Source organism: Tenrec ecaudatus, chromosome 2 (assembly GCF_050624435.1).
Source record: "Tenrec ecaudatus isolate mTenEca1 chromosome 2, mTenEca1.hap1, whole genome shotgun sequence".
Lineage (NCBI taxonomy): Eukaryota > Metazoa > Chordata > Mammalia > Afrosoricida > Tenrecidae > Tenrec > Tenrec ecaudatus.
In genome coordinates this window covers 67,280,893-67,302,089 of record NC_134531.1, presented here as the reverse complement: position 1 = coordinate 67,302,089, position 21,197 = coordinate 67,280,893, and the positions used below count along the sequence as shown (strand labels likewise).

General features: G+C 45.4%; 1 protein-coding gene and 1 non-coding gene across 2 annotated transcripts in view; both read right to left on the bottom strand.

The window, feature by feature from the left end:
- MCCC2 (methylcrotonyl-CoA carboxylase subunit 2) overlaps positions 1-20,881 on the bottom strand; it is a 74,191-nt gene extending 53,310 nt beyond the window's left edge. Inside the window, exons 1-5 of the mRNA XM_075541152.1 lie at positions 20,619-20,881; positions 12,551-12,617; positions 9,613-9,697; positions 6,249-6,350; positions 532-659 (exon numbers count right to left, since the gene is read on the bottom strand). Coding sequence (XP_075397267.1) covers positions 532-659; positions 6,249-6,350; positions 9,613-9,697; positions 12,551-12,617; positions 20,619-20,750 — 514 coding nt within the window. The 5' untranslated portion in view covers positions 20,751-20,881. The remainder of the gene's footprint in view (positions 1-531; positions 660-6,248; positions 6,351-9,612; positions 9,698-12,550; positions 12,618-20,618) is intronic.
- On the bottom strand, positions 15,606-15,796 carry LOC142441839 (U2 spliceosomal RNA). Its single transcript, XR_012783157.1, has one exon. It is a non-coding gene; the product is annotated as a U2 spliceosomal RNA (small nuclear RNA).
- Positions 20,882-21,197: the final 316 nt, after the last annotated feature.

Below are 21,197 nucleotides of genomic sequence, written 5' to 3'. Positions count from 1 at the left end.
AGGAGGGCCCTGGGAACGTCCCCTTCTCTCTCAGCCTTCACCTTCCTGCTGATGATCCACGGAGACCTGCCAGAGCCACTGCCATTGAATCCACATGACTTCACACCCACCAAACCATGATCTTCCTGCCTTCTGCATCACTGTTTGTGGTTGCGTGAGTCTGGAGAGGGCCTTATGGATCAGTATTGGATTGATGGACTGGAGCTGGACTGGGCTAGGAAGTTCTTTTGATATATAATTGATTCTTGATATAAAGCTCCTTCTTGCACATGTATGGTGTCACTGGATAGCTTCTCTCGTCAACCCAGCCTAAACCAAGGACCATTCCTGAATGAAATTATCATGAGTACTTTCATTTATGACCCTTGCCACTACCCCCTGATTTAAGCAAAGAGCGTGCATTTCCTTTAAAATTATGGGAGAAATGAACAGGGTTTTTAATGCCCCTTGGCAATGCCACACAGATAGCCTTCTACACAGTCTCCATGATACCAGCTAGTGGTGGCTGGTTCCACAACTCCTGTGACTTACCCAAGTAGATGCATGGGAGCCGGTTTTGCATCGCAACTTCTTGTGCCCGGAGATGTTTTTTCACCGTAATTGGATAGTAGGTGCCACCCTTCACAGTGGCATCATTGGCAACAATGATGCATTCTACTCTGAAAGGCAATCATTTCATTGGAAAGAGAATGTAAGAGATCAATTCAAAATTAAAAACCACCTGTTCCTGTAAGAGCCATTGGCAATCTGCCAAAATGGTTTGCTCCTCACTTGGTCCAGAAACCCCCACAAAATCATGCACATCAAGAGAGTCCAGTCATTGGGTCCTGTGAAACTGCCCGGACCATCAAGGGTATGCCGGGCCAGAAAGCCACCAGGTACTTGAAAGATGTCCCTTCGCCGAAGCAGTGAGTGCCCTTCCAATGTTATAATGGTGGCACCGGTCGGTGTGCCCAGGTCAAACAGTGGGGCTCAACCCAGGGTCAGTGGCCCAAAAAGAGTGCTTCAAAATGCAGACAATGAGCAACGCTGAAATTAAGGGCCTAGCTGTGGATTCTCTGGTCATTGAACACATCCAGGTGAGCAAAACCCCACAATGTGCCGCCGGACTTTACGGAGCTCAGGGTCGGATCAATCCATCCATAAGTGCCTCCTGCCACATTGAAATGATCCTTACTGAAAAGGAACAAATTATTCCTAAACCAGAGAGAAGGCTGCAGAGAAAAAGATCTCCCAGAAGAAACTGAAGAAACAAAGCCATATAGCTCAGGAGTAAACTAAACTAAAAATAAAAACTAATACAAGTTTTTAAAAAATTAAAAGCCAAGTACATCCCACTCTGAGACCCTCCAAATTCCAGCACATATCCTTCAAATTCTAGCACACATCACTCATGATATATAGTAGAAGACAATTTTATGTTATAAACAGGCCTTAATCACGTGTTTATGTAATACAGAATGATCGCTTGGAACAAATTTGCAAACTCAGACATGATTTTTAAAGTCATCAATCCTAATGTGTGAATGACTGCCTCCAGGAACACCTGTCTCCTTGCCTGAGACGAGAACTACTTAATAGTTTAATCAAAGATTCTACACCTACCCCTCATTTATCATTCTTATTGTTGTTATTAACAAAGACTATCTTGTTAAACAACAGGGTTTTCATTTACAATAGTTCTATAAAGGTTCTCAGACAGCACCTCCAATGGTCTGGCTCTACTCGGGGCCACGGCCAGGTCGACACTGTCCACAGGCCATCTAACTGATTTACCAGAGACCCTGGCCACTAGGGGTGCTCAATGAATGGCAAGCCACAGGGTGGAGGGACACCCCTAATTCCCAACTGTCTCCTGATGTCAATTTTGCCAGAGAGATAAGTAGAATCTAGATGAGGAGGAGGAAATGCAGAACAGAATATTTTACATCCTCATAAAATCCAAACTTTCTGGATTTCGCTGACACTGGACAAATCCCTGAACAAAATTGCCCTCTGATTATCTTTAAACCTCACCCCAAAAATATCCAATCAAGTCTTCTTAAAGCCAACATTGATTGAGCTTAACTAGGAAAAACTGTCTGCCTTGAGCACTGCCTTGCACTTTTGTACGAAGTGTCTACACTGGATCCAAGGAGCCCTGCTGGGAGGCAGAGTGAACGCTGCTCTATAACATCATTATGGACTGGAATCAACTCGATGGCCAACGTTGAATTTTGGTTTTATAGTGGGTCAGAAGCTCGGGGAGGAAACTTAGCAGGCCATGAGCGGACATCAAGAGGGGAGGAAGACTTTGAAAAGGAGGCCAAGGACGGGTACCCAGCTCAGTCTATAAGCGACATGCCACTGGATGGTACGCGTAGGGGCTGCTGAGTGGATGTCGGTTTTGCTGTGCATATTCTGAACAACAAAAAACCAGTAAGCCCAAAGACTTCTAGGACAGTACCTTACAAGTTCCTGTCTTTAAAAATGTGGAGAGAGCGGTAACTTAAACATGCAGCCTAGGCTGGTGCTGGGCTTCTCTGCGGCCAGCAGGTTCAGTTCCTCCTCCATTTCACTCACTAGGTCTCACAGAGCCCTTTCTAGATGAACCTTTCTGGCGTATAATGCAAACTCGTAGGGTTTTAATAAGAAACAAACTAGACCTCAAAGGTTGCTGGGCCAGAAGCCACGACTCCAGGGTGTGTGCTCACACCTCTCCACCACTGGGGGCACTGAGCTGGGAAAGTTTAACACGTTCTTGTACCAGAACAAGGCCAGGCTGTGCCATCAGCCAAAAGGAGACTGAAATTCTGGTTCTACCACTTGCTAGACAGGTGACTTTGGCCAAGGGCATGGCCATTTTTGCCTGTTTAGTAAAAGGTTCCAAATAGGTTACAGAATGGGAAACAGAAAGGGTCTACAAAAGTCACTGTATTTGATGTCTGTCGGTTTTGTCAGCCCAACATCCGTAACTCTGGCCACAGAAATCGTGTGTTGCTTTCAGAAAGGGCCTCGGCGGCTTGATGAAGCTGACCCGGAGTGCAACTCCGCACCCTTCACTCTCACGCGCATGCTGGTTAGAGAAGGGGCGGCCAGGCTCCGTGCAAGCTTAACCACTGGGCCTTCTCCCCCACCCACTGCCTGCAGGCGGGCTTGCAGTGCACCTGGGAACAAAACCAAAGCAGAAGGCGCAGAGCGGCACAAACAGCTTGTGGCCTGGTTATACTGTTGCCTCCCTGAATCAACCAACATCAGCACTTCTCAGTTAAGAAAGTCAATGAATTCCATTTTCTCCTAAACTACTTTCAGCAAGTCCTGAGCCTGTACAAGTCCCAACTGCAATTGTTTTCTTCCAACTTGGACACCTCATACGCTGAGTGCAGAAGCAAAGCAATGAATGCGGCTCTTCTGACCAGTGTCTCTAACTTCCCAACAAATGGCCTTTCCCTCCATGGGTCCCGTAAGGTGGGGAAAGACAGAGATAGGAGTCACCTGTGAGTAATGGAGAACAGGATTCACTGGAATGCCCCTCGGCTGCATATAAAATGAGCCCTCTGAGAAGTAGGAGGGATCTCATTGCCAGCAGGAGCCAGGAATGGAGCAAGTTCTCAGGACCTGAGTTCCTGCACAGTGAACCTTCTGGGTCCAAAAGACAGCTATCACATCAGAGGAGGAGCAGCAGAACCAGGAACCAGAGCAAGGACCAGCGTGACGGACTTCCCAATCCACACAGCAAGAAAAGCTCAGTGATGTGCACAAGGCTGGCTTGTGGAATGGGGTGAACGCAGAGTTGGGGAAGGTGGGCTTGTGACCCAGGGAAGTGGAACTGAGTGCCTCTGGGCTGAGGCTTACTGGGATGGGGTGCCTCTGGGCACTTAATGGAGAGGAGCTGGGTTTCTTGAGCCACGGAGCTTGAGCTGAATGCCTTCAGGTGGAGGTTTACTGAGGAGCGGTATGTATGTCCCTCTGGGCACTTATTAGCAGACCTAAAAGAACTTTGTGACATGTCCCGATAAACGACTCAACCCTCAACATTTCTCACTGCCATTACAACTTGTTAACTTCCTTTAAAAACCCTCTAATCAAACATTGCAATGGCGACACAGAACTTATATACAGCTATGAAATAGCAACGAAAATAATTTTATGGTTGGGGTAACCACAACATGAGCAACTGTATTAAAGGGTCGTAGATTAGGAAGGTTGAGAACCACTGCTTTATAGGGTTTCTAAGGCTATAATTCTTCACAGGAGCAAGTAGTTTCATCTTTCTCCTTCCAAGTGATGGTGAGTTTGAGTTGCCAACCTTGCGGCTAGCAGTCTAACGCTGACGCCTGAGTGCCGTCAGCCCCCTTTAACAGAAGGGCATTTTCTCTTCATTATCCCCCCCCCCCCAGTCGTACTGGCTGTGGACACTTTGAATATGTTCTTGTCCTCCCCACCCCATTTTACACACACACACACACACACAGTCCCACAACCATGTAAGAAAGGATAATGACAAATTTCCTAAGCTTTTTTATTTTAAATCCTTTATTTTCTGGCTTGTGCTTTGTTCTGATGTCTGAGTGTTCACTATTTTACCCCTCTGGGTTTTTGTTTCAGTTCTCATGTTGGAAACAAGTACCCTTTTCTTGGTTTACTGAGTGCCCAGAATGAAATAGCCTGCAGGCCATTTTAAAGCACTTCCGGTATAGACATGCTTGTCTCGTGCTCCTCAGTGCCAGAAAGCTGTGAGGCGCCTCACGGGGGGGGGGGGGGGGGGGATGCATCTTAGGTAGCTTCTTTCTGGTGTATTAGAGCTTAAATTGTGTGCACTAGGTTTGCAGAAGGCTATGGAGCTAACAGGGAAAGCCCCAAATGCATTTGCTGAGTCCCCCATGGATTAAGCCTCCATTGAAACCCTTCTGGCCACTAACAGGGATGTGAATAAGCTTACCCTCAGACAGAGGGTACCACCACCCCACTAGCCAGCCAGGGAAAAGCAATCTCCTTTAGGAGCTTGCCTGGGGTATCATTGAAGGAGACCCACACTGGGGTTGTCGAATCATGAGTCATGCCCTGACTGCCTTGGTCGGAAGGCCCTGAACCAATCGTGTAAGCATTTCTGTCTAGCCAGATATTGTGTCCCACTCATGGCTCCATTCCCATTTCTATAGTCTCACCTGCAACTGTAATGGATTGATCTGCTGCCAATCATGATTCTGTGAGTTTCTTTTGTCCTCCATGTCCTACTAAATCTCCACCTTTAGACACCATTATAATCACCTGGACCATTAATCAATATGCTAACGATCTCCTTCATCTGGATGATGTGTTATGACCTTTGTCTTGTCTCTGTGCAGCTCCTGAGTTAATACATGTTCTACTTAAAGTATACCTGAGATCTGAGGTCTCTTTTGTGCCCTACAACACAGGATGAGTTACTGTGCTGTTGGCTTTGAGGTCCATGCTAATGACTCAGCAATGTGTAGTTTCAGTAAGATGTCCTTAAACACAAACATACAAAGCAAGGCGATGTACTGATCAGGTGACAGTGCTGTGACCAGAGGCTCACAGGGCCCTAACTCTGTATTTCTTCTCTGTGTGTCCATGTCTGAATAAATTTAACATCTAGCCATCTAGATTTCCTGTGTCCAGTGGTTCTCACACTGTTAGCTTTTGAACACCAGGAGGGCCTATGAGAATACAGGAACACTAGACAGGCCTATCAAAATATAGCTTATAGGTTTCTGATTTAGTACTTCTGAAAAAGGTCTGAGAATGAGCATTTCTAACAAGCTCCCAGGAGATGCTGCTGTCTAGGGAACCACATCTTGAAAACTCCTCCCTTAAGACAGTGGGTTTCATCTGGGATGTTTGAGGGAATTTTCTGTAGAACCTTTGAAAACAAGGTTTTGAACCAGTTCATTCCAGTCCCCTGCTGAGAATTCTCTTTTCCACCCCAGGCACACTGAATCTGAATCTACATTTAAACAAGATCCCGTAACAAGCTCAAACTTAAACCTTGCTTCCTGAGTAATCCCACGCTATTCAAGCCAAGTCCCTACCTAGAGAACTGATGAAATAGGGACGTCTAGGTTGCAGCCCAGAGGTTTCCTCGGATTTTTATTTCCTTTTTAACTTTGTTTTTAAAATCCCAGATGGGTTTAATATCTATCAAGGTAGAAAGCTTCGACCTAAATAACACAAACGTACAAGCTGCACGCTAACATGCGGAGTGAATGCAGGCTGCCGGTGTGCTGTGGAGTCGATGGGGTACTCACCCGGACACTCGGCCAATGCCTGCAATGATGCCGCCAGCGGGGACCTCCTCCTTACCATATAACTGGTAACCTGCAAACTGGCACAGTTCCAGAAATGGAGACCTGGGGGGGGGGGGGTGGAGGAAGCTGCGTCAACTGCTAATGACATTTTAAAAATCACATTTAAATAGTCATCCCTAGAAAAGCCAAGTTATTTTTTAACATAGCAATGATTCAAATAATCACTATATATATTCCATAAAAATTCTAAGAGTTAATTTTAAACTAAGAATACTTTAAACCAATGTGAATATTTTGGAGACTTATTACTTGGAGGCTTCAACATTTTCATGGAAAAATTCCATTTCTTTTCATTCCATCTCTTGTTTAATGAACTTTTTTTTTTTAACAATTTATTGGGGCTCATACAATTCTTATCACAGTTCATACATATACATACATCAATTGTATAAAGCACATCTGTACAGTCTTTGCCCTAATCAATTTTTTCTCTTTTCTTTTTTTACATTTTATTAGGGACCCATACAACTCCTACCACAATCCATACGTTTAATGAACTTTTTAAAGCTTCTTCATATAGGAATGCATGATACATATACCTGTGCCCTGGAAGTGCAACTGCTAACCTAAAGGGTGGTGGTTCGAACTTAACCACTGCTCCACAGGAAAAAGATTGGCCATTGCTTCCTAAGATTCATCGCCTTGGAAATCCTACATGGCAGTTCTACTCTGTCTAGCAGGGTTGCTACGAGTTAGAGCCAACTCCCCACCAGTGGGGTAGGATGCATAGATGCACTGGTCAGAAAGGATATACACTAGTTGTCAACAGCTGTTAACTTTATGTTGGTGTACATATTCAATATATTTTAAATTTTTAGCATAAGAAAAATGTGGGGGGGACTCTTTTACTCTCTCACTCCACAGCCAACTCTTCAGGAAATCCTGTTGGATCTTCACAATTCAAAATCTGACTGTCCTCACCACCCAACTACTTCCATCCTCCTCTGTCACCATCATCTCACCCTGGAATCACTGAGCTGGGAGTCTTCAGTCTTATTCCACCCCTACTGCCCTAGCCTACTCAAAACACAGCGGGCAGAAAAACGTGACATCAGATAAACCCTAACAGACTTCTGCTTAGACCTTGGCATACTTCCCATCTCTCTCAAGGAAGGAGACCAAACTCTTAGGACAGCCAACAAGATGTTACACAATCTCTCCTCTTCACCTTTTTAGCTGTCTCCTGGCAGCTCCTTGAACTTGCCCCTAGGTTTTCTCTGCCTTGATACTTCCCCCAAATATTTGTAGAGTTCCTTCTCTTCCCACCTTCAAGTCTTTGCTCAAATGTCACTGAATCAATGAGGCCTACACTGATCACCCCATTTACAACGACAACACGGCCCCAACCTTTTCTCCCTCTTACCCTGGTCTACTGTTCCCCATGCCATTTATCAGCCCCTGGCAGCCCCTAGTGAGGTAGTCAGTTTATTGTGCCAACCTGACCAATAAACATGTGGGATTAATTGAAGGGCAGAGGGATAAATGACTCGGTGAGCCTCGCCTTTCTGGTTCTCGGGTCTCTTGCTTTCTGATGGTCGGACCAGAGTGCAGCTGCCTTGGCCAGTTCCCTGCTTTAACTGTGAAGGCTCACTTCCTGCAAGACATTCCTGAGGAGAAGCCGCATGGACCTAACCCAGTGCAGCCCTGGGTGCTGGAGCTCCCGTGTAGAGACCCCTGTCAGTGCTGAGATGTTTCCACACTCACTGACTTAGCTTTCCTCCTGCAGTCAGCATCACTGCATGTTTTGTGAGATGGAGGGGGACTTTGTGGATTGGTGTTGGACATATGGGTTAATGTTGGACTTGTGGGCTTGGGCAGCACTGGATTGGGATGTTTTCTTGATGTGCACCATCCTTTATATAAAACTCTCTCTTATACATGAGTTTTTGTGGATTTATTTCTCTAAAGTACCCAAACACATTAGAACTTATGTATTGCACTTTATTTCTTTTCTATCTCTCCCTGCTACAATGCAAGCCCAAGTAGGGCAAGAATCTTTGTCTACTTTGTTCGTTGATTTATCACTAGCACCTCAATGTCTCACACCAAGTAGGCGCTCAAAAAACACCTGCTGTCGAGTGAGTGATAAGAGCATTTATGTCAGGATAGTGGGATGACAGGGGACTTTATTTTCTTAGAATGTGCTAATATTTTCATAACTTAAAATGCTTATTTCTATCATAACCATAAGATTTTGAATCTGAACTAACTCCTAGCTCCAACTTAAGAATAATTAGTTATTACATCATGGCCCTGCTCGATGCACACCTTCATGAAAGGATAACTGAAGACAAGGATGTTACAGCTAAGTGTGGGCAAGAAAGCAGATGGTGCCCAGCTATCAATCGGAATAGTGTCTGGAGTCTTAAAGGCCTGTATTCAAACAAACTGCCATCTAAGCAAGCAGTCAACTAAGTCCACATGGAAGAAACACACCAGCTTGTGTGATCCAAAGATGACAATTACAAAATATGAATATGGTGAGGAGATAAGCATCAGCGCTAAAATCATGAACACCCAATTTGTGGAAGGCTGTAGGGGATGCTGGGCACTCAAAACCCATCTACAGGAAATTGAGTCAGACTGAGCCACTGGCAGATCCACTCTTACCACAGGCTAGAGTCTCGAACAGCCCCTATCAGGCAGAGACCATTGTAATCTTGATTATGCCGGATTGAACTAGACACTTAGCCAGTTGCCCAGGTGGCCACCCAACTTCCACGACCTGAAGTTGCTGTGGGTGCAAGTATGTCTTACTGGTTCCATGACAGAAACGTCTTCCTTGGACTTTTGAATGTTGATGGCGGTCTTTTACTTCTTACGCATTATTTGTATTTTTGTCTTTGTATAATTATGATTTATCCTTAGCACCTTAGTCTGGTTTTGTTTTTAATTGTTTCCTGTTGGGTCTCCCAGCTGTGAAGCACAGCAGGAGTGGATGCAGAATGCTAGTAACTGATGCAAGGGGTATAGGGAGTACAGGGTGGGTGGAGGGTGACAGGCAGGGAAAGGAGATTTGGGGAGTAAATAATGAAGGGAGGAGTGTAGAAGGAGCATCAGAACCGACTGTAATTGCATCATTCATCTCAAAGGCAATGTAACCATGGAGTCAGGGCGGGGGGTGGAATGCTCTAAAATTGATGTGGTGATGATTGTACAATTCTCCTTGATATGATTGAACAACAGAACTATTAAATTGTATGATATGTAAATTGCGTGCCAATAAAACTATTGGGGGGAACAAAAGAATCTGAATTTGAACTCATCTAATGAGAACAGTGTGAGCGCAGAGGTAGATACCAACCCTGGATCTATAAGATTGTCGACCCTTTCTCTTGGTAACAGTTTTCCTCTTGATAGGTGAAGGGCTCGGGTTCGCTCACCACCTCCTATGAAAAAACACGATTCGATTAGAGGAGCATGAGCTAAGCTCTCCGGAGAACTTGGTATCAGAGAAACCTACGGTAAGGTTTAGTCCAAAACACAACGGCCTGTTTTTCAGATCATCCATTCAACTTACCCACAGCCAAATTTCTTTTCTTTTTTTATTAAATCATTTTATTGGGGGCTCTTACAGCTCTTATCGCAATCTATACATCTATGTGTCAAGCACATTTGTACATCTGTTGCCATTATTTTCAAAACATTTTCTTTCTACTTGAGCCCTTGGTATCAGCTCCTCATTTTTCTCTCCCTCCCTCCTGAACCCTTGATAAATTATAAATTATTATTTTCATGTTTTACATCATCTGCTGTCTCCCTTCACTCACTTTTCTGTTGTCCATCCCCCCTGGGAGGGGGTTATATGTAGATCATTGTAATCAGTCCCCCTTTATGCCCCCACCATCTTACCCTTACCCTTACCCTCCTAGTATCTCTATTCTCATTATTGGTTCTGAGGGGTTTATCTCTCCTGGATTCCCTGTGTTGCAGGCTCTTATCTGTACCCATGTACGTGCTCTGGTCTAGTCAGATTTGTAAGGTAGAATTGAGGTCATAGTGTGGGGGGGGGCGGGCGAGGGAGCATTAACGAAATAGAAGAAACTTGTATGTTTCATCAGTGCTTTACTGCACCCTTAACAGCTCATCCCTTCCTTGTGACCCTTCTGTTAGGGGATGTCCAATGGTCTACAGATGGGCTTTGGGTCTCCACTCCGTGTGTACCCCCCGCCATACCAGCCTCCACGAACTCACATTGGTATGATGTTTGTTCTGGGTCTCTGATGCTTAATACCTGATCCCATCGACACCTCATGATCACACAGGCTGGTGTGTTTCTTCCATGTGGGCTTTGTTGCTTCTCCCTTGGATGGCCACTTGTTTACCTTCAAGCCTTTAAGACCTCAGATGCTGTATCTTTTGATGGCTGGCCACCATCAGCTTTCTTCATCACATTTGCTTCTGCACCCATTTTGTCTTCAACTGTTGTGCCAGGAAGGTGAGCATCAAAGAATGCCGGACTATTAGAACAAAGTGTTCTTGTGCTGAGGGAGTACTTGCGTCAAGGCCCAATGTCCATCTGCAACCTTAATACTAAACCCATAAATATATGTACCTAGATCTATTTCCCCATTGTCATATTTAAATATATTTACATATGTTCATACCTGTATTTAGACCTCTATAAATGCCCTTTGTCCCCTAGTTCTTTCCTCTATTTCCTTTTACGTTCTTCTTGTCCCACCAGCATGTTCGGCCTTCATTTCGGTTTCAGTCATTCCTCGCTGTTACATTGCCCGTGATCAAGCCCCACTAGGCCTCCTGCACCCTTCTCTCCGTCAATTAGAGTCCACTTGTTGTTCCCTCCCCTCTGGGTTCCTTTCTCCCACCTCCCCTTCTCCCGTGTCCCCCACAGAACTGTTGGTCCCGTTGTTTTCTTCTCCGAATTGTTTGTCCCACCTATCTTATCTAGATAGACATGTAGAGACATTAATAAGCACAAAAACAAGGCAAAGCCAAACAAAACAACAAAGAAAGACAAAACCAACAGTAACAAAAACAAACAACAAAAAGAAAGCCAATGACAAAAAAGAAAAAGCCTATAAATAGTTCCAGGTCTGTTTTTTTACCTTTAGGAGTGTTTTCGGGTCAAATCTGGTGGGATGCCACACACTCTGTCCCCAGTCTATTTTGGTATTCCCCAGGGACTTCACTGCTTTGCTACCTTTGCTGCTCTGTTGCATGCTCTTAGTGTTTCGCCCCAGTGTGATGGTGTCAGATTGGGCGCAACTCCCGCACTGTCTCCAGTGTCGTCCCCGTATTGTTATGGTTCAATGATGGACGTGGTGTCTCACGTGGCACAACAACGTAGAGCTGTCTTGACAGTGCAAGATCAGTGCAATAGAATGATGAACCTCAACAAGGTCTATTTGTGTGTCCATAAACATTCTAATCTCCTCCCTCTGCAAGTCTGTCAAGCAAAAGGATGTCTTTTATGTCCACAATTTAAAAATGGGAAACAGTGATCACTGGCAAAGTTTTTAGGACACCCTACTTATGTCCATAGCCATCAGCCCCTAGAAAAGTCATTCTCAATCCATAGTGTGGTTACCCACCACAATTGACCCCAATGTGGTCACAACACAGTAGTTAAATACAGCCATTTTAACAATGTAACCAGACTGCTCTAATTCCTTTAGTAGCTTCTGTAACTGTTGATCCCTTGCATTTATTTTGAAAGTGCTGCTGTAAACCTCCGCTTCATGCTCCCAAGCTCCTATTTGTCCAGCTAGCATGACGCCACCCGCCTGCCCTTGGGCCTCGTTTCATGCACAGTTTAGAAACCCCCCTCGTTAAGCACTCAGGGTCGATGGAGAATTAGCCTCTCGCTTGGACCGCCAGCTAATACAGGCTTATCAACTTTAATTAAAATTGTGTGGCTTAATCTCGCTCTGGCACTACAATAGAACACGCGGAAAATTCTGTGCAAAATTCAGTATCTGGCATGAGCATGGCTGAAGAGCTGGAAACATTTTGGTTGCTTGAAGTAAAACAAAAAGTTGCAGGGTTGTGTTGTTAAAAGTTTGATTAATTTTAGTTTCTAATTCATCCTAAACAGAGCTAATGCTACAGAAGCAGGGGGGGGGGGGAATCTGGCAGTAATTGAAGTGGAACTAAAATGCCGATATCGTACCAAATGTGGTGAAGAGTTAAACGCCTAATGCTGCCTGGCTTCCTAAAACCAGTGACATACAGAGACCTCTTCAGTGAGAAAAAGAAATGAAAGAAAAATTGCCGTTTACCCAGCCGTATATGCTGTGCTCGCTCGTGGAGTTGCTTTACTAGTGCTTGCATCTGTTCATAGTTTTCCTGAAACAGAAACAAAACAGAGTTAGAAAATATTAAGAAACAATCTCCTTTTTGTCAAGATAAAGCCCAAGAAGATACATCACACTACTCTGTCCTTTACACTGGGTAATGCCCCACTTATGGGGTCTGACTGGCTGTACACTGGAGTCACTGGGGCATTTAAGAGGGGGACGGCTATGTCTGTTTCTTGCTCTTACCCAGAGATTCTGATGTCATTGATCTTGGGGATGATGTAAGCATTAAGATCTTTAGGAAGTCCCTGTTCGAATGTAATACTAATGTACAGTCAAAATAAAGGGGCACCGCTCTCTCTCCATCGCTGGGTTTTTTATCAAGGGTAAACTGGAAAGATACCCCAAAGAACAGTTTGGTATGGGTTACGTTCCCGGTCTTACAATGATGATCAGAGCATCGACTGGTATTAAGGGCATGAGGCAGGGGACGTTAATAACTCGCTCCATGATTCAACCCAGGTTGGGATGCTTTTGTTCATATTAAGCAAATGCAGAAACTCCTTGTAAACCATCTCACACAAAAACAAAGCTCTGGGCCACACTTCTTTCCGCCATCACCAAGATGCGGCGCTAGAAGAGCATGCAGAAAGCCCCTTGAAGTGGATGAAGGGCCTGAATGTAGGCTCCCTGGTCTCTTCAGTCACAGGGACAGACACCCAGGGGCATGGCTGCTCTGTCCTAAGGGTCACTTGCAGGACTCAGAATCAACCTGACGGCAGGGAGTTCCTTTTGCCTTTAGAGAGGCCACTGTGCAGCAGCCCTGGGGCACAGTAGGTTACAAGGTCAACAGTTCCAATCTCCCGTTCGCTCCACAGAATAAACAGAAGGCTTTTTATTCCCATAAAGATGTACCACCATCTTATAACCCATAGGATTCCTGAGTCAGAATGAACTCGACCGCAGAGAGTATGATTTGAGAGGCCTCTGGTCTGGGGAGCTCCTGGGTGGTAAGTAGGCTTCTTAGGAAGTATCTTTAACTTCTTATACCACTTGAAACAGCTCTACAAGACAGACAGACTTTGGGTTTAGGACTGTTTGTAAACCAGCAGAGCAGTGAGATGCATGCATTCTGGGCTCCAAGGCTATAAGCCCAACCATGGTGGCGTAGGGAGGACAAGGACCACCACCCAACCAGAACCACCTCGTCAACAAATACACAGAGCACACACCCCACAGGAAAACACAACAAGAGCACTCTGATTAAATAAATGAGAAGTTGTAAATCAAATAAATACAGCCAACAGAAATCCAGAAGTACCAACACATTAGAAATATATAATAAATTGAAAGAGCAAAGCCGTGTTGTGGGTTCAAGTAAATGACAGCCATTAAAATGTCTTGAAATTAAGAAGAGTCTTTATTCAATTAACTGGACTGTAAGAATGTAAAGTGATCCTTCAGACTACAGTCCAGAGGAGAGAATAGACAGCTTCTATAGGCAAATCCTACTTATCAGGAACTTTCCTATAGAGTGAGTAGCTATGTCAAAAGCAGAAAGCAAAATTAATGTTATCTTTCTTTATAGTAAGTGAGCATTGCAGGGTACAGGATTGATTATAACATCAAAAAAGGAACAATATGAAAGAATAACAAAATTAATCACAACCTTCGATTACAACATCAAAAGCAGCGGTTCTCAACTGTGGGTCACAGGGGTCATCCAATTCATAACAGTTGCAAAACTACAGTTATGAAGCTGCAACGATAATAATTTTATGGTTGGGGGGTCACCACAACAGATCAAAAGGAACAATATTGAAGACTAACGAGGTTAATTACAATGTCCTGATCTTGGGAACATGAGAGTACATTCTAAAATCAATCATTAGCGGGACTTCCAAGAAGGGAAGGGTGAGCGGGCAGGTCATCTAGCAGTCAACAAAATGGCATCACTTGGTCAGTTCTCCTCAGCAGTAGAGTTGACACAATGAAGGGAAGAATTAGTAAGCTTGAGACAATTTTCTCAATACCAAATGACGAGAACAATCCACAAAAACAAGCCAAATATCTGAAGAAAGTCTAAGAACTATGTGAGACACTATCAAGAGGAATGACATACACGTGAAAAAAAATCCAGACAAAAAGACATAAAAGAAATCACAGAGAAAATTGTTCAAGAGCTGCTGAACCTCAGGAAAGTGGTGAAAATAACCACACCAGGGATGGAAAGAGCCCTAACCGGGACAGACCCCCAAAGAAAATCACTGTTAGCATACTGCAGTCAAACTTTCCGACCTCCTGAACAAGGAGAGAATCCTGAGAGCAGCGTTGGGATTGGAGGGGGGGGGAGGGGGGAGCGGGTAGGGGGTTAGTTACCGACAAAGGAAACTTATTTGTAAGAATAAGTTTAGAATTTTCACCAGAAACCATACTAAGAAGAAAGAAATGGGATGACAAAAAACACTAAAAGAAGCCAACCAAGAATTTATATTCAGCAAAATTGTCCATAAATACGAGGTAGAAATAAGAGCATTTCCAGGTAAGGAGAAACTAGAGGACTCTGTATGAAAAAGAGCAATCTTACAAAAAGGATTATGGAGAGGTCTTTGGCAGAGTCAACAGCAGACATCAGTCTTTTTCGAACTCTGTTGAGCAAATACTCGAAGAAGCTAGATATGAAGAATGAAGCAACAGGATTGAAGAAAGCTCATTAAGCACCAGCAATATGCAGATGACACAACAACTTGCTGAAAGCAGAGAGACGTGAAGCACTTACTGAAGATATGGGCTGTGGGGGACCTGATTACAGGAATCTATGTATAGCCTCCTCCCTGGGGGACAGCAGAGAATAGGGCGGGGGGGGGAGACATCAGACAGTGTAACATATGACAAACTAATAATAATTTATGAATTATGAAGGGTTCATGAGGTAGGAGGGAATGGGGAGGGAGGGGGGAAATGAGCAGCAGATATTAAGGACTCAAGTAGAAGGCAAATGTTTTTTTTTTTGGTTTTGTTTTTTTGAAATCCCCCAAGGGGCTGCACCGCTCCTGGAAGTACTGCAATACCAGGTTGATGCGTGGAGTGGACGGAGCAAGTTTCTATTCCAAGTCCCTGCTCCAAAAATCCATTTAATATATTGTCCTCGGATAGAGGACGTATGAGATATTAAACTGATAAGAAGAGATACTACACTTGATCTTAGCCAAAAGGCTGAGAAGCGATGAAGGCAAATGTTTTGAGAATGATGATGGCAACAAATGTACATATGTTCTTGAAACAATGGATGTATGTATGGATTGTGATAAGAATTGTACGAGCCTCCAATAAAATGATTTTTTAAAAGATATGGGCTGCAGTATGGGTTACATCTCAATATAAAGATGACCGATGAACTGGACCGATGAACATCATGATAAACAAGGAAAGATTAGCATGCCCAAAGATTTCGTTTGTTTGAATCCACAATTGATGCTCATGGAAGCACCCGTCAGAAAATCAAAGGATGTACTATCGAGGGCAAACCTGCTATAAAAGATGCCTATAAAGTGTGAAAGGCAACAGGAAAACACAAAGACCAGGATGCAAAGAGGAAGTACCAACACTGTTGCCCACCTCCATTCTCACACACGCATCCATATTTGTTGTACTAAGAAGCTGGTTGATTGTCAGCCTTCACGGTTCCACTCAATTATCATGTAACTGAGTTGGCAACCCTCTGCAAACTGGTCTCAGGGAAATCTATCTTCCGGCTTAATTCAGGGAACAACCAGGGAACAGACCATATGTAACAGAAGCACAGATCTCAAATATTAGCAATTCCTAAAGTGCATTGTGGGTGTTCCTGCAGGATTTTGGTCCTGCACAAAGGCCGTAAAAGCATCTTGCTGCCAGTTCTCCTCACTGAGTGGTCCAAATGAAGCTTGCGTTGCCCGTGATCAGCCCTGCTTTTGAAAAATCCACAAGCTAAGAATGATTTTTGCACCCCAATTCTACCTTACAAATCCAGCTAGACCGGAGCATGTACACTGGTACAGATCAGAGCTGGAAACACAGGGAACCCAGGACAGATAAACCCCTCAGGACCAATAATGAGAGTAGCAATAGCAGGAGGAGAAGGGGAAGGTGAGGAAGAAAGAGGGAACCGATCACAAAGATCTACATAGGACCCCTCCCTAGGGGACAGCAACAAAAAAGTGGGTGACAGGATGTAAGATATGAAAATAATTATTTATAATTTATCAAGGGTTCCTGGGGTGGGGGAGGAGAGAATAAAGGAAGAGCTGATACCAAGGGCTCAAGAAGAAAGAAAATGTTTTGAAAATGATAATGGCAACATATGTACAAATATAATTGACACAATGGATGGATGGATAGTGATAAGAGCTGTAAGAGGTCCTGATAAAGTTATTTTTAATAGATTTTGCAGTTTCTAAATGGTTGAGGGGGGAATATTTTATGACACCTCAAATTTATGTGAATTCAAATTTCTTCCATCTATCAAGTTTTATTATAATACATTCACCCCCTCAAAAAAAAAATACAGTGCTGAAGAGCAAAGAAGTCAGGTGAGGACTAACGTGCACCTGACCAACCCATGATCTTTTCCATCTCCCCAGAGGCATGTGAGAGCCGGACCACGAAGAAGGATGATCAGAGAAGATGTGATGCATTTGAATTGTGGCATGGCTTACGGATAAGGGACTGTCCATGAAATGACATAAGGATGAACACATGTGCTTGGAAGAAGTCCAACCAGAATGCCCCTGTGAGGCAAGGATGGCAAGACTTCATCTCCCATCCATTAGACATGCTGTCGGGAGAGACCAGTCTCTGGAGAAAGACATCACAGTGGGAAAGCCGAACGCCAATGAAGAAGAGAAAGTCCCTCGGTGCGATGGACGACACGGGAGCTGCCACAATGGACTCAAACACAGGTCTGTCAGGAGGTCCCAGAATAAGGCCGTGCTCCCCTCCAGTGTACACAGTGTTGCTCTGCGGCAGGACAGAGCCTGCAGTACCTGACAACTAACGGTGAGAGCGTGAATGTCATGGGGTGTCCTGTACAGTATCACAGGACTGGATCACGACAACACAGTCCTTCTCCCCCTGGAGAGTTGAGAAGCTGAGATTCAGGTCAACATTTATTTTCACTTTGATCCCCTCCCACATCAATCAACATTTCATGCCCTCTACCTTCACTCTACGTCCTGGTCTGCCAACTTTGCAATCGGACACCAAGCTTCTGAGCTGGCAAAAACAGCTTTTACACACAGGGAAAGCAAGTAAACCTCTGCACACACACACCACACACACACACACACACACACACACACACACACACACACACACCCCTACCACTGAGTCCATTTCAATTCATACTGACCCTACGGAGGGCTCCCATGGCTGTCAGTCTTCACAGGAGATCGCTTCATCCTTCCGGGAACCTCTGTGAAAGAGGACTCACAACCCAGAGTCCAATAGCCAACTACATTTCCCAACGTCGCCGAGCACCAGTCAGGATGAGGGCTGGCTCTACACGGGATCTTTGGCCCACATGAGTCAGCCTCCCAGTTAAGAAGCAGAAAGCAGGCACTAACTACCAAGGATTGCTGAAACGGGGCAGTTTCAAAAGGTTCCCAGCAAAAAAATTCCATTATCTTTCCGTTCCATTTGGCCCCTCTGTCCGTAGTGGTGGAAGAAGAGAGAGTAGGCAGTACTAGACTACTGTTCTAAATAGGAGAGCAGGGAAACCCACAGAGTGCAATGTGGTCAGGACTCCAGGAAACAGCTCTCTCTGTGCCAATCCAACCTCAACCCAAGGCAATGCCGTGTCCTTTGTACCCCTTGTAAGAGGTGCGTCTGCATCAAAGTTAACTGCTTGAAGCTGGAGATCCCAAATCGTAAGGGATCTCTTGTAGCACCTGATATAGCTTAAGGGAAACACACCGCTCTCGCCATGCTGTCTGTGGTAGAGACAAGTATCTGCTTATCCACATCCTGTCTTCCTTAATAATGAAATCTCAGTTTCCTTTGAGGTGGCAGAGCCCCCAGCTAGAAAAGGTAACAAACAGTACCAACAAAAATTCACGGGGAAGAATCCCTTATCTTTTCCTGCTCTTTTCCCATGAACCTGTTGGCATCCTGTCAGAGGTGCGTCCTTGGAACCCCATTGGAACTCATGAAACATGGGTAGAAGTTGTGAGCTATGACTTCCGGGAGGGTCCCTTAAGAAGCCAGGCCAAGTGAGGATGCACTATTGCTTACTCACCCTGTCTCCTATTTAATCCTCAAACCCAGATATAACGCTCTGGAGCTTAAGTGGCCGCCGTGGACCAGGAGGTAGATTGGATTACATACTTCTTCAAAACTTCCCTTCTCTCCCATCCTTGCCAAGGTTCCCCACTTCAGTCTTTGAAGGAGCTCTGGTGGCATCGTGGGTTTGTGTTGGGCTGCTAAGTCAGCAGTTCGAAACCACCATCACTCCTCAGGAGAAAGACTGGGCTTTCTACTCCCATAAAGAATTTTGGTCTTGGCAATCCACAGGGGCAGTGAATTCTACCCTGTTCAATAGGATCGCTAGAAGTCAGCATCAACTGGATGAGTGATTGAGTGAGTTTGCATCTTCCCGTTTTTTACCTGCTTTGACCAGTGGGTTGGGGGTGAGCAAAAGTGGCAATATGCCAAATTCCAAGCAGAGACTTTCAAAGGGCCCTGTGTTTCCATGTAGTTCCCTCTCTCCTCTGGTCCCCCTAATGTAATCTCCACCATAAGGACACTCCTACCCCCGCCAAGTCACTGCCCCTTCACCTGAGTATAGGAATAAGAACTAAGCAGAGCAGATCTAAATTTGATGAACTGCTTGGAACAGAGTCACCACAGATGTATAAAAAAATAAATATTTGCGAGTTGAGACTGTTTGCTGCATAGCACTCCAGAGGCAAAAGCTAGCTGCAGCAGATCATATATTGACCTTAAGGAGAAGAGAAAAAAGTAACAAGAACTGGTCTTTCTTGAGAGCTTACTACATTGTAGACATTCGTCTAAGCAAGTGTTCATTATTTCCATAACTCTATGAAGTTGGCACAAGCATGGATTCCTTCAAGGCCTCCTCCTCACCCTATACTTTCATAACCAGTTCTTGTCAACTTCGTGGTTTGCAGCGTCTCTCCTACCCAACCATCCGATTCACTGCACTACTTCCCGGAGCCTTTTTTAAAACAGAGACATTGCTTAGCCTGCTGCACCACAGCTGCCTGCGTTCTTGTCTGTTTCTGCTAAACTATGAGTTTCACTCGTCCACAGCTATAACAAGTACCAAGCCCACAAAAGCCGCTTAAAGTTTCTGAAGTAAGCATTCTCTCCTGATCCCCAGAAATTTCGCTGGAGATTGTTTATCTTGGCCTGATATTCTTCCAGCTCCTTGCTCCCTTAAAATGTCTCCTCTGAATCCGCTTAGCAGGTAGGGAATAATGTGAAATATTCCAGCGTTAGATTTTCACTGTGAGTTGTTTCTTTGACCTTGTGATACTTTCTAACTTTCAATCAAGGCACTCAAAGGTAATGCTTAGTATTTTCGATCAACATAACCAAATATTTTAAGTCTGTAAGCACGGCAATCCTGAGTTAGGTGTGCAGGCTCCGTGGTTCCCAAAGCTAGCTGCTCGCTCCCTCGATGATTTCTTTAGCAATGCAAACACCAGGGTACAGTCAACACACTCCCCAAGTGACAAGTCAGATCTCGAGAACCACTGATTTCAGAGATACGGGGAGCGGGGCCAGTTCTAAAAGAGCACTAACACATATTTGCTTTAGAATTTTTTCGTTTTCAAACTTCACGATACCCTAGTCTAGTGCGTCCCTGAATCACGATCGATCGGGCTCCAGAGAAAACAGCAACAGCTGTCAAAGTGGCCCTACTCCGCATCTGCTTTTCTGTGGCCGACAGCGCCTACTCCAGACCGTCCCGGGCGGAGGAAAGGGAATTGATCATGGGCTCAAGCCGGGGGCTCGAGGCCCGGGCTGCTGGGGCGCTCACCCAGCCTACCTGGTAGATGGCAGAGCCCGAATCCGGCTGGGAGCCCAGCGTGGCCACCGAGTCCCCGTGATAGGCTCGCAGACGGGGCGCGGCGGCGCGGGCCCAAGGCCGCAGGCTCGTTCGCCTCAGGGCGGCCCACATCGCGGCAGGCGCGGCGAGGGGGAGGGAGGCGCGAGCTCGCGGCCAGGGCTGGCCCTGGACCTTCTCCGCGGGATCCGGCTACTCTCGCGTCCTTGTCCCGGCAGACAGCCCACGGGCTCCGCTCAGGGCCCCAGGCCCCAGCACGTGCCCAGGAGAGCTACAGGCGATTGGTCAGCGCCGCTTGCCCCGCCCCCGGGCTCAGCCAATAAAGAAGAGCGGCGCAAACCCGCGAGGTTCTGTCCCATCGCGAGCTTGGGCGCGTCCTCGGCCCGGTGCTGTCCCGGGATCCTGGAGGCTCGCGCCTTCTGCCGCTGTGAGCAGGGGGAGCAGAGGTTGAGACTTACTGGAGTTGGACAGGATTCATCTTCGGTGCTGTTTTCTGCTTTCTCTGATAATGAAAAGGGCACACTGGGATGTGAGACAGCACGTTTTTATATCCGTCCCGAG